Consider the following 13037-nt stretch of genomic DNA (forward strand, 5'->3'; position numbering starts at 1 on the left):
AAGCCGTAATAAAAACAACAATATTTTCATATCTTTATCGAGGGCATTTCGAAGTGGTTTCAAAATAAAGATCTTCTGAGCCAATATTTCTAACTTTCAAGTGTACAAATACAAATCGGCTACTTGTAATTTTATTTTTTTCGTAAGGTTAATTTCGGGTGTTCATATTTTTTAAGTAAAAAATACACATTGCCTACAAAATTTTTTGTCATACAAGACTGCTACAATAAATTCGAAGTAAAATGCGCTGCAAATTCAATTTATACAATTGTAATCAAAATAATAATAAATCAAAAAACAAAATCGTAAAGCAGCATACAAATTCTAAAAAATAAAAATTCATTTCAAAATGTGCTAGGCGAAAATTTTAATGAAAGCAAACGAGTCATTGACCGTTCCGAGTGGAATTTCCATATTAAAATTCCTCTGTTTCGCTTTATAGTACACACAGTGATGTTCTTATTGTTGTTGCTATTGTTATTGCACTTAATCATGTCATTGTTGTTCATATGTATGTATCGTCTATGGACAAGTATCGGTGATCGTTGTGTACAATAATTATTCAAAACACTTTTTCCAATCAGATAATTGATTTTCCTATATTGTACTTTATGCCTCCTTTACTGTCATAGGCAATTTTGGTTGCAAGTGACATTGGAATATATATTTTTTATATTTGATCGTAGTGGAATTGGAAATTTGCTATAGGGACAAACGGCTCTTTTGTGTTCGAAAGATACCAAAATTTTGTTAAAACAAACCACGGTTAAACATGCCACACCAAGCCTCCGCAAAAACTAAACAAATTCACATATGTTTTATGCAATTTATTTATTTAATTTTTGTTTATTTAACTTGTTTTGCTCTTGGCGCATAAATCAGTGATAGTTTTTAATTTGCCACACATTGAGTGAGTAATTATTTGACTGACTGTTGGCAAATAAGTTTTCGACAAGTAATTAATTCAACAAAATGGTTGTCTGCAATCTCATCAAACACATAAAAACGGTAAGAAAAAGCAAATTACCTACACGCTAGAATATTTTGCTGATTATTTATCAGCCACTTATCTTTAGTACAACTCATTTTATATAATCTGTTGCCATACTTTTTTAGTTACCTCTTCCAAAGCATACATATACATATACATGTAAACTCTCTGCAGGAATCCCAGAACATTTTCCAAAGACTTATTAACGGGATTACACAAATGGCTTTACAACATGTTTTGATTTTGCTTTTAAGAATTTCTAAATGATTACCTTTTTAAGCCTTAGAGCATTCTCTGACCTCTTTTAAAAACAGTACAGTGCCCCCTCCAGACTTAATAAATGTTTACATGAAATTTTCTTCACGCAATGAATCATAAATCCGTTCATCAAATATCAAGAGGTGGCATATTAAATGTTTCAACAACTTTCGTAATGGGTTTGAGAATCCGAGATATTCAAAATTAATATTAATGTTGTTGCGGGTGGTTGGAAAAGACGCTTGCCGCTGTTTGCTTTATTTACTCATTGTGCTTTACAATTTATCGCAATTGCCTTAATATGTTCCGAAGCTTTGACCTGCATAAGATATAGAAAAAATACTAAAATAAATTTTATTCGAATGCTTTTAGACGATAAATAAAGGATGACGGATCAAGGGTCTGCTCAGAACCATTTTCATGTTCAGTGTGAAATGCTTCGGTAAGCGGGTTCAGAATCAGAATTTTCCCACCACACTGGATCAGCAAAATATTTAAAAGTGATTTGTTGGGCGTTCCCTCTAAACTAGTAATGGCTACATCCTTTCAAAGCAAACGACTACATTTTAATTGAACAAGATTATATTCTTTGATTACTTAATATTTTCATCGGCACTGCAGAAGTTTTTCTTATCGAGCCTTACACCTGCAACTCGCAGCTTTTTCACGCTGGCACATTTCATGTGATATAAACTATAATTTTTTGCTTGCACTTGGCAATTGAGCACAAAATGAACACACTCGTTAAAAAGACAAAAGCATTCAAAAGCCAACAAATCGCTCAAGCAACTGTTGATTGCTGTAAAGCATAATTATAGCGATTTTCAGCCACGAGCTGAGGAAATAATGATACATCTGTCTTCAATTAGTAAGGAGTCATGCTCTTGGCCTACAGCAAATCATATGCTTAATAGTAACGGGGCGTAATGGCATCGCGAAGCCACAGGCAACGCTGGAATGAGCGCTCTTATGAGTGGTAACGTTTAGCGCGCAGCGGCAAAGACCACAATGCCTTACAATCCACCGCTGCGTGTGTGTGGCCGGTGGAATTGAATTTGAACTCGCTTAAATATTATGCGAAATATGCAATTAGCACCGTCCAGTGTAAATAGGCTAGAAATTATTGCAAGATACACCTGTATGTGTAAAGTATTATTCTTTTGCTTTACTTTGGACCCTGTTATAGTTTGCTCTAAAAATCGCTTTCAAGTGCGCGGCAAGAACATTTAGCGTTGCTCAAAGATCATATAATTATCTCGTCTATGAACAATTTACGTGAACTTGATATTGAATTTTGCTATAACAAGAATGCAAAAGCATAAAAAATCTAAAATAAATCTCGATTTTCTGCGAAAACGTGCCGGAAAACTGAAAAAAAAAAACTTGAAACGAATTAACGCAATAAACTTTTAATGTTTTTGCTGTTTCCCTTGAATAACTAAATAGTGAGCATAGCTTCTAAAAACAAAAAAAAACGAAAACAAAAACAACAATACACATACGATCGCAACACTTGAGCATACACAGTTTGATTTTCCGCTACTAACTTATTGACTTAAAATCAATGCTGTAGTTTAAATAGGAGAAACGTGGGTTCATTTTGGAAATTTATAGATAGATCTTTTTTAATTTGTAATTATTTTCCAATACAAAGTTGGTTATGAAAATCGGTTAATCAAGGAATCAACTACGCTACAGACGACCCAGTCATTGTGGAATCTTGAGAGCACCTGCTCGCGAGAAAATGGACTCATCTTCGAAAGAACTTAGCCTTGCAAAATTGTTCAGATATTCTATAAATCTAAAAATTCTCACAACATTTTCCGGTAGTACTACCAGGATTGATATTTTCCGGACACAGAATTGAAACCCACCATCTTGAGTTCGCACTGTAGTAATCAGGCACTAGTGAAGTTAACCAGTTTCGCAATGGTATTTTCAAAGATTTTATGTGTGATGTTTGAATATTTTTACATTGTAAAAAATATGCATATATGTAAAAATATATATTATACCGGCTCTCTACTCTCTTTCTTACACGATCAGGTGTTCCATGTAATGCTCTCGTAGCAATTTTTTTAAATTTTCACAGCTGTTGTTAGTTCATTGACCATCTTCAGTAAAATGACAGGGAAGTTCTCAATTTGACATCGAGAGGTACTGTTTGTAATTTCCCCAATAGCATCTGTCATACTTCACTTTTTTAAAAATGAAATGCCGAAAGTTAAATACTGATTTCTTACCTAATCTTATTAAGATTGATTTTGTCCGAGAAAAACAGAACTATCCCCGAAAAGCGAGCCACTAACTCGTATAAACACATTTTTGATTCTCTGCAAGTTTGTTTCTCGAAATTTCAATTTAATGACTCACATCTGCTCGAGCGCAATTATGTTTGTTTATTAAAAGAAAAGGAAAAACAAAAACACTCAGACAGAAAATGAAATCGTGCCTTGTGGATATGAGGTGAAGGCGTGCAATTTCATTAAATTAAAAACTTTATCGTCGATCATTTGCCTACATTTCAAGGTTAGGCAGGCGCACGCACGCACTCATGCACGCACTAATGCCGTAATTATTTCAGTAACAACAAGTACTGACAACAAACGCAATAGACGCTGGGACCGCATTGGCAGTGGCAAGTGGCGACAACGACATAGTCAGTGTGGTGTCATCAACGCAGAAACTAGAAAAGCCAATCAAAAGTAGTCAGCTATAGTTTTATGGAACGATCCTTGGTAGCTGGACTGAGTGGTAATCAGAGAGAGTTACCCAGCTGTCATCTAGCTGCAGAAGAGACCAGCAGTTCAAAGAAGTAGAACCAGACACTTGAGCCTTCTTTACAAATTCCAGCAAACTTTTTAATTCATGTAGGAGGCGATCTTTCACATTTACTTCAAGTGTCACCGCCGAATATCCTTTTCGTAATTTTGTGCTAAAAATCTTCGATATACTGCCATCCATTTGTAAGATTCAGTCCATTGGTCAATCATGCACTCATTTCCAATTAGTTCTAGATGCTTTTGACTTGCAAATTTAGCACTACAAAACGCACATGTTTGATATAATTAATACTGATGCACACCCACACACACACGCATTAAGCAATGGGATGAACTCTTCAATCTGCTTCGAATAAGCACACATTCCCACAAACACTTGCCGTGCGGCGAAACAGATTGCTGGCAATTAATGCCTATTGTTTTGCACCGAGGCATGCCACAAAACGCGTAAACACAGCGCGTAAAATATGAGGCACGCAATGATCGGTGCGAAGGCGATTGCATTAATTGCCCTGGCAAGCCGTTCGCACGAAGCGTGTGTCTAGGAGAATCGTAAAATTCTAATTGCAACTATATTTATCAAAGGCGAAAACGAAAAGGAAACCACTTGAACGCAAAAAGCGCAATGAAAGCGCAAGTGCTGCCATTTGCAACGTTTGCTGCCCCGCACTTCTCAGTTTTCACGGGTTGCTCATCAGTGGAGCGTTGAGGAGGTCGCGCTCCACAAAGCGTTCCACTCTGCGCTTGTTGTTGCGGCATTTAAAAAGGCCTTTTTTATGTGTGTCTGTGCATTTTTTTGTGCGATTTTCATTTTTGTGCATAAAACTTTTCACTCTGCCTTTATCGCACAAGAGAAATGATTTGTTGTTGATTTGTGATTTCTACTGAAATTTTACTTCAATTTTCACACTAACAACAGTAAACATTAATACGCGTTAGCCGAGAACATACTCACTGTGTGCATTAAACACAACTCAAATTTCCCCATTCGATTGCTCAGCCACAGCTTTTTGTAACAACAACATTGATTCTCCATTGTGATTACCATATAAGATCTCGGCTTCTTGGCAACACCAATTTCTCTCTTATAATTATGTGCTTTTGTTCAAATTGTTTATTCGTTTGACTGCTGGTTCCGTTGCGAGAGCCAAACAAATACCACACTATTTTATTGCAGCGCTAACACTGAACTTGACAGTTCGGCGTTCACACTTTCCCATAACCTAAATTTATGGCGATTTATTCGAGTGCCCCTCGTGGAAAAGGACGACGCTTGCCCAGATATCAGGCGAAATATAAAGCACAGAATATTTCTAAATACATTTAGATTAATTGCCAGATATAACAGAGCTGTCCTACTTCCTATTTGTTTGAGCTTCATCGGGCTTGCAGTGATCGACCGCCATCAAGTCCTACGGCGTTCGCATTTTTCTCGCAGGGTATATTCAGTAGAAGTATAAAATGGTGCAATGATACATGTACATAGGTGTTATTCCACCCACAGATCACTGATCAGCGCGTGGGGCGTCTACTGAGGAATCGAGCATTTAAGCTGTTCGGAGAATTTCTAGCGAATTTCATACGAACTCAAATTCAAAAAAAGAAAAAAAGAAAATTCGCAAATATTTACAAATAACCGTAATTTATGGTGATGTTTGTCCAACTTTAGTTCTAGTTATCCTAACAACTGGATTTACTCGCACTTTATTGTCGACAACATTGTGGCGATATCGGGAAATTCGCTATTATTGCACTTTGTTGTTGTTGATTTTGTGTAATTTGTTTTTGCACGTTTCGCTAAATTTCTCTGGTTGGGCGCTGCCTTCCAGCGAATATTTCGTATTTTGTTATTTCGTTTTGTGTTTGGGGTTCACTTTCGCTTTGAAAAACAAATTTGTTTTGACCAAAATTGAAGACGACTTTGCCCAAACAAAGAAGTAATGTTTTGCTAAGAGGAATGCCATCTGATTTCCTAAGAAGACTCGTCCGAAGCATTTAAATTGTATGGCATTGAATAAAACGTGCACAGTTTGCGAATTTGCATTGGCGCGTAAAGAATAAGTTTTTTCAGGGTTGAAAACAACAGGAAGACTAAATATTTGTAAACCGATCAGTATTCGATACTTTGAAGAAAATATAAAAGTATTAAGTGAGTTCAAAAGCAGTTGCAATGTGGTTTAGACTAGAATGGTCCCAATATATTAGTTATTCGGCAGATGTAATTTCAAAATCCTTCAAACCCCTGACCGGCATCATCTCTACTGCTGCACTGTGCCTGCGTCTCTTTATACACCTTTTATAACTGTATTTGAAGTGAAAGTGACGCATCAGAAATCGGTCGCTAGGTTAACGGCATTAATTAAAAGACCGCGCGGGCGTATGAGTGACATTAGTGGCGGAACAAATAAAACATTGAACGTACCCAACACGCGCGAAAATCTTAATTTTCCAGAGTGTGTGAATAAGTGATAGCGTGAATGAGATTATCACTATTTACGGAAAGAGGTGGGTGTAAAAGCAGTTTTAGCCACGCAGTTTGTACAACAATTGACCAGCGCGTGCAGCTCATCCAACTTCGAGCCGGAGCATTTTATGCGTTCTGTGCAAGTTTTCGCTATTTCGGTTATTTACGATTGTTTCCAATGTTTTTATGGAGCCAATAAACGCTGAAAATGCAGTAAACTCTATTAATTCTGCACACATACACATACATTCGTGTGCCCGACTTATCTACGCGCTTGCTATATGCACACGCACATACATTCTCCCGCGCAATCAATGCAGCGCTGGATGCTTTCTTGTGTCTTTCGAAAGTTTCTTCAAGAAAGTGAGTTGTGCGCCTGCAAATCTCTCTGCCTTTGACAAACAAACTCATACTTTCGTAAGCAAATAAACCGATGTGCAACTGCACACAGACACATGCACTTGCGGGCATTCAAAACTCGCTGCAAGCATTCATTTTCGCGGATAAGCACATAAAATCGATTTTATGCACGTTAAACCGTTACGCTGCGTTGGACTTGTCATGCTTTGCATTCGCCACATTTCGGCGCACTCAAGTTTTTACGATTTTAACGCATATTTCACTTTGGGTGCATGGCCCACTTGGCGTATGAGTGACACGGTTTCTCCGCTGCAAGTGTTCGTGCAAGACACACATATCTTTACTTGCATTTGTGAACATTCAGTTATGATCATTAGAAAACGTTTAATTGAAGAGTCGTGAGTAGCGTTTGTTGAGGGCGCTGTCTTGTTCTATTTTTTTATTTTCTTCTAATGACTTAGAGCTAGTTTCAGAATTGGGCGAATGTTAAAAGTAAACAAAAATGCAGGAATATAATCTTTTTATGGTTATCAGAAGCAAGAATGAATAATTGTCTATTAGAAAGACATTAAACTTGAGACAGAAATAATAGATCTTCCAGTTTAGAAGTCCAGTTGTGTCAAGGGAATATTTAATGATAAACACAAAACTGGGATCGATTTAATGTTTCGATATTGGCTCCTCAGAACATATTTTTAGCAAAGCGCTCAAAAGGAATTTCGAAAGACTATCCAATGTATAGTTCATTAATTTTCAAATATAACAAAGAATATATGTTTGGAAGAAAAATTTCAGCATTTTATATTGAGTTCTATTAATAATCAATTCAGAAAATATAGTAGTATTTTTAATTAACTTAATTTAAGTCATAACTTGTTTCTTTAAAAAATTCAATATTAAATTTGGTTTGTTCCAGATTTCTTCATAATGTCTTTGTATGTTCACAAGCATTTAATAACGAACTTTAGAGTTCCTTAAAGTATTTTAAGCATTTACAATTTTTCCCAGAACTCGTGCTCAATCACAGACTGCATGTCGTCGCTTTGCCCACCGTTACGTTTTTTTTTAATTATGTGTCTCTATTTTTTGTGTATAGAAGAATAGGTATAGAAAAAGTGTGTAAAATATAATAAACAAACCGTTCGCATCAAAGCCAGAGCTCATATGTTAAAATAAATAAATAAACTCATAAACGTGCTAAAATATATGAGGTTACTGTGCATGCGCGGGCAGGTGCCCAACAAACAGGTTCCCAGCCATTTCTAGTTGGTTTTTTAGAATATTTTGTATCCAAGCACAAAAACAAATTCAATTTATAGAATTAGCAATCCAATAAAAATACAAAAGTCGTAAAAATCGCTTCAGTAAAACTCTCAATAATAAAGGCACACAAACACGAAATATTTACAAAGAATTGCTTCGTCTAATCAAATTGAAATTTATTAACTAAAAGCAGCAACAATTACTAGTTAACCAAACACTAAAAACCGTTAGTAAAGAAGCATTAAGGTCACTCAAGGCAGTTTAGTACAACTCAATACTTACATACTTACATACACATATAAGTATGTGGATCGGCTCGGCTGCTTGCCAGTTCTCGCACTAGCTGCCTGATAGTGCGCAACTCGGCTTTGTGTTGGCTCTTTTGGGACATGCCGCTGACTAGTTGATTGTATAAAACATGATGCTTTGCGTGCGATGTTCGTGCAAACTAGTTTCGCCTGTGGAATGTTCCATAAATTCCAATCAAAATTTTAAATTTAGTCCGAATATTTTTATGGCTGATATGGCTGCTCATCTGCATTATCTAGTTAAGTAGTCGATAAGTGATTTTTATGAATATTTTTGGCGATCAACACAGTGGGCCGAAAGGCGGCTATATTTAAAATATTATTATAAGCCTTAAAACATAAATTGTTGGCTGTAATATGCTTTTTTTAAGTAAACGAGTTTGGATATTTTTCTTTTATCAAATTAACAAAATTCAAAAGTTTTCTTTTTCCAAAATTTATGTTCTTATGCAATAATGTTCAAATTATTTTATTTCAATGTGAACTTTTATGTCATTTTGGAATTTATTTCGTTTGACGATCTCTTGATTTCATTTAGTCAATTAGATTTGGTTAGCTTTGTCCCGTTGTCGTTTGAATGTCGATTCGTGCATACAGATGCGCCATTAATTTTTAATTCGATTAAAAATCGCTTAATTAAAATCGTTAAAAACAACAAAATACAGCGAAGACCTCTCAAATTGGCAGAAATAGTAAATTACCAGAACGAAATAAAAGCACAAAATACACGACACAAGAATTCTTTAGTGTCAACATACAAATATAATATGTTTGTAAGTATAAGGAATAGCGCATCGAACAAAACAGCTAGACTCAGCATTCCTTAGCGTTTAGTTTGTTTGCGCATGCGCGCCTTCGAAACGTGCCGAGCTCTAGCCAATTAACATTTTGTAGTTGGAAGAATTCACTGGTATGACTTACAAACGCGACTATGTTTTTATATGCCTGTACGCTTTTAAGGGCCACAAGCAAGGTAGCACTATATAGCGCTCACATACACCTATACATGTGTATTTGTATTTACTTATAGTCGCTTCGAAACTTTGCTCTCCAGCGACAGTTCGAGATTCGTGTGGGGTTACACGTCGACGAAAGACTTAATTGCGGATGTGCGGGCCCTTATGTGCTCGCCTCCGCTGGGCGCAGCAAGCACGTTCTGACACTTTCAACTGTTTATGCAATAAATATTTATCATTTTCAAATGGAAAAGGGAAGCAAAAATTATTACAGTTCTAATAAAACGTACCTCGACGCTTAAGTATGTGAGTCCACACTAACCTACAAATAAGTTTTGTATTGCGAGCTTAAAAAGCAGGGCAGAGTATTGAATAATTCAAATTAATAAAATTTAATTTTTTCGAAGTAGCGCACACTCGTCATTTGAGGCCTGTCGTGTTGCCATTTGCCTCTGACCCACAATATTTTATGCAGTTTTTGTGTAAATGCCGTACTTAATTATTTTTGTTGTAATCTCTTTTTCAGCTTGTGATTAAGAAGACTTGCGAGTGGTGGTTTTACAAAAATAAATGCCGCAATATGTCCACACATTGGAAGCAGAATGCATTTCTCATATGTTGCGTGATACTTTTCGGCCTTTTGCTGGGCTTGATCATTTGGTACCAGCCGGGGAGCAACGGCAGCAGCAGTCGGAAAGGTGCTCACATAACCGCGGGTGTTTCAAACAAATCAAATACGTGGACGAGTAGTACAGGATATCCACCCGTTGTGGACTCGCCAGACATCCAAACGATTTTTATAAATCATTCATTTATTGGCGACGAGCAGTGGACTGAAGATGGTGAGTGCAACTTAAAAATCAATAAATCGACTATAGGTCGTATGTCCCGAAATATTCATTTCTTAACGAATGTAACCACAAGCAAGTGGCATCAAATTCAGCACAGCCTTTGACCAAAGCAAGTTCAAGGCGATTATCTAGAGTCCAAATCCCGACCCAGAAAAAATTTAATATTTTATAGAAAGAGTAGCAAAAAAAATATTACTAAACAAAACGTGGCATGTGCCAAGCCGTTTGGTGTTTGAAATAATTTTAATTTAGTTTTAAATTTTTTATCATTCTATCGCTGTCGTTTTCTTGCAGAGGATATTAAAGACGACATTGGCGATATAAACAACAGCATTCCGGACGATTTCACCAGTGATTTTGTGACGCCGAGAAAGGTGTACAATTCCAAACTAAGCGAAGATGATTTGCTCTACGAGTCAAATCGTAATAAAAGCAGCGTAACAAATGGTAAGCAAATCTTACACTGATCAAATAAGAACAGACGAAAAACAATTATTGAAAATACTTTGACAAACCAATAGAAATAGTTAGATTCCAGGAGGAATATAACAAAGAAATTTATATTAAGAAATTATATAAAACCAAAATATTTTACTTGCAATATTTGGATCTATAAAATATGTAATTTTTCCCTTTTCAATCCCTAGCATTTTTTTTTGGTATTAAACAATTTTGTAAAACTGTTATATTTGGAATGAATTACTAAATGGGTATTTAATTTTTTATTAATTTAACATTATTTTAAAACATATTTTCGACTTTAATATAAAATAAAGTATAAAAATTTTGTTATAGATACTATTTGGGTGCTTTCTTAATTTAATTAATTTATTTTTTTTTTAAATTTATGTTATTTCATTTCTTACTGTTTCGTTATTTCATTTTTTTATTTAATTTAATTATGTTTCAGGTTATTATTCAGCGTTCGATGAGACGGGTACATTTCGTAGTAAATCTAGTCAAATTTGGGATCCACATCCCGAATACATAATAAATGCTTTCGGGCATGAATTGCATTTGGTTTTATATCAGGACACATCATTCATACCACCGCAAACATTTAGTGTAAGGAGAAATATAATAAAAGAATGAATATTAGATTAAACCAACAACACAGATATTTTAGAAACATAAAAGATAAGCTTTCTGATTCTCTAGGCATTATTTAATGCTAAATTCTGGACATTTCTTCACCTAATTTACACTTTAACTTCGTTTTTAGGTAATTCGTATACTTAACAATAGAACCGAGGAAGAAGAAGAGGAAGACGAAGCAAGTGGCCATTACTTGGGTTGCTACTACAAGGGCGTAGTGCAAGGTGACGACCAATCGACGGTGTCCGTGTCGCTCTGCAATGGCATGGTGAGTCACTCCCTTCCTTAACTAGAAATCAATCTTTGCTTTGAACAAACTGAACGGCGCAGAGACTCATAAGACCCCTGTACTCGTACAACGAGCAAGAATTCACATTCCCAGCATAATACCGCCCACACCGCACCATCAGCAATTACAAGCATAATTAGAAAAGACAAATTTTTTATTGTCTGCACCGTGCAAAGCCGGGATTTTGTCTTTTCAATTCATTGCCGTCTGTATGTGCAAACGCGCCTTCGGCGACAGTCGCCGCGGTATGTACGGTAGCATCCGATCGCCATAAATTCATTTATTAGACGTATTTGCAATTTGCAATAAATCAGCTTTATGTGCTGGCGTATAAGAAATGATTGTTTGTGTGTTTATATGTTTGCATGGCTAAATGTGTTTGAATAAACATGCATATTTATGTATGTATATCTGCGTGGGCCACACCTCTGCTCATGCCAACTGATCGACCAGCACATGCCTTAAAGGCAAGAACGCAGTCATAAATAGAAATAATAGACGCCTGCACACATACATACATAACAAATACATATGTATACATATCTATATGAGTTAGCCAGTGCCAAGAAGTGGGCAATCGAGTATGAGTCTGTGTACTTATAACAATACATACAGACATAACCACTTACATTAAAGTGCTTAGAATAGTTTTTTGCCCCTCCTTAATGAGCGGCATTATTTCCTCCACACCGTCGCTGCTATTATCATTAGTAAACTCATTTATTTGCCAATGTTTATTTCGCATTTTATCTTATTTGTTTATTTGCATAATACATTTATTTTTTTTTTTATTTTTTTGTTGTTTTTCTGCGCCAGACTGGTTACATTAAAACAAGTTTCGGCTCGCTGCTCATACAACCGGTCAATCAGACCGGTGATGGCGATTCGGAGGTGTTGCACAAAGTGTGGCGTCATTCGCGTCGCAATGCCAGACACGCCGTCGCCGACTCATTCGACATGGATTTGAAAGAACTCGAAGAGAGTCTATTCACGAGGTTGCATCGTAAGAAGCGTAACTATGTCGATCGTCATGTCTTCACGATGGAAGTGCTGGTGGCGGTTGATAAAACAATGAGTGAGTTTCATGGCAGCGATCTGAAGTCATACATATTGACGTTGATATCGATTGTTTCGAACATATACGCCGATGCTAGCATTGGCAACTCCATTTATATAACTGTGGCGAATATATTGATATTACGCGACGATCGCAGGAAAGGTGAGTGTTCGTTTGAGATTGTGTGTGAGTGTGTGTGTGTGACAGAGAGAGAATGAATTTAAGGAGTAGGCTGAATACACTCTTTTCTCTTCTTAGCCACGTCGGCGTCTGCTATGCTAAAGGACTTTTGTGGCGTCGTTTCGAAGCAAGGGTACCATTACGACACAGCAATGCTCATTACACGGTGAGTTTGAGATAAT

General features: G+C 36.3%; 1 protein-coding gene across 3 annotated transcripts in view; it reads left to right on the forward strand.

The window, feature by feature from the left end:
• Positions 1-13037, forward strand: part of LOC120782795 (A disintegrin and metalloproteinase with thrombospondin motifs 9) — a 70213-nt gene that overhangs the window by 48038 nt on the left and 9138 nt on the right. For 2 of the 3 annotated variants that reach the window (XM_040115269.1, XM_040115270.1), the window contains 6 exons: positions 9910-10225; positions 10529-10681; positions 11145-11299; positions 11457-11597; positions 12435-12837; positions 12934-13021. In XM_040115269.1, coding sequence (XP_039971203.1) covers positions 9910-10225; positions 10529-10681; positions 11145-11299; positions 11457-11597; positions 12435-12837; positions 12934-13021 — 1256 coding nt within the window. Of the gene's footprint in view, positions 1-9682; positions 9690-9909; positions 10226-10528; positions 10682-11144; positions 11300-11456; positions 11598-12434; positions 12838-12933; positions 13022-13037 lie in introns of those variants that run through there. The other variant, XM_040115271.1, reaches the window with a different exon arrangement.

This window comes from Bactrocera tryoni, chromosome 1 (genome assembly GCF_016617805.1).
Source record: "Bactrocera tryoni isolate S06 chromosome 1, CSIRO_BtryS06_freeze2, whole genome shotgun sequence".
Classification (NCBI taxonomy): Eukaryota; Metazoa; Arthropoda; class Insecta; order Diptera; family Tephritidae; genus Bactrocera; species Bactrocera tryoni.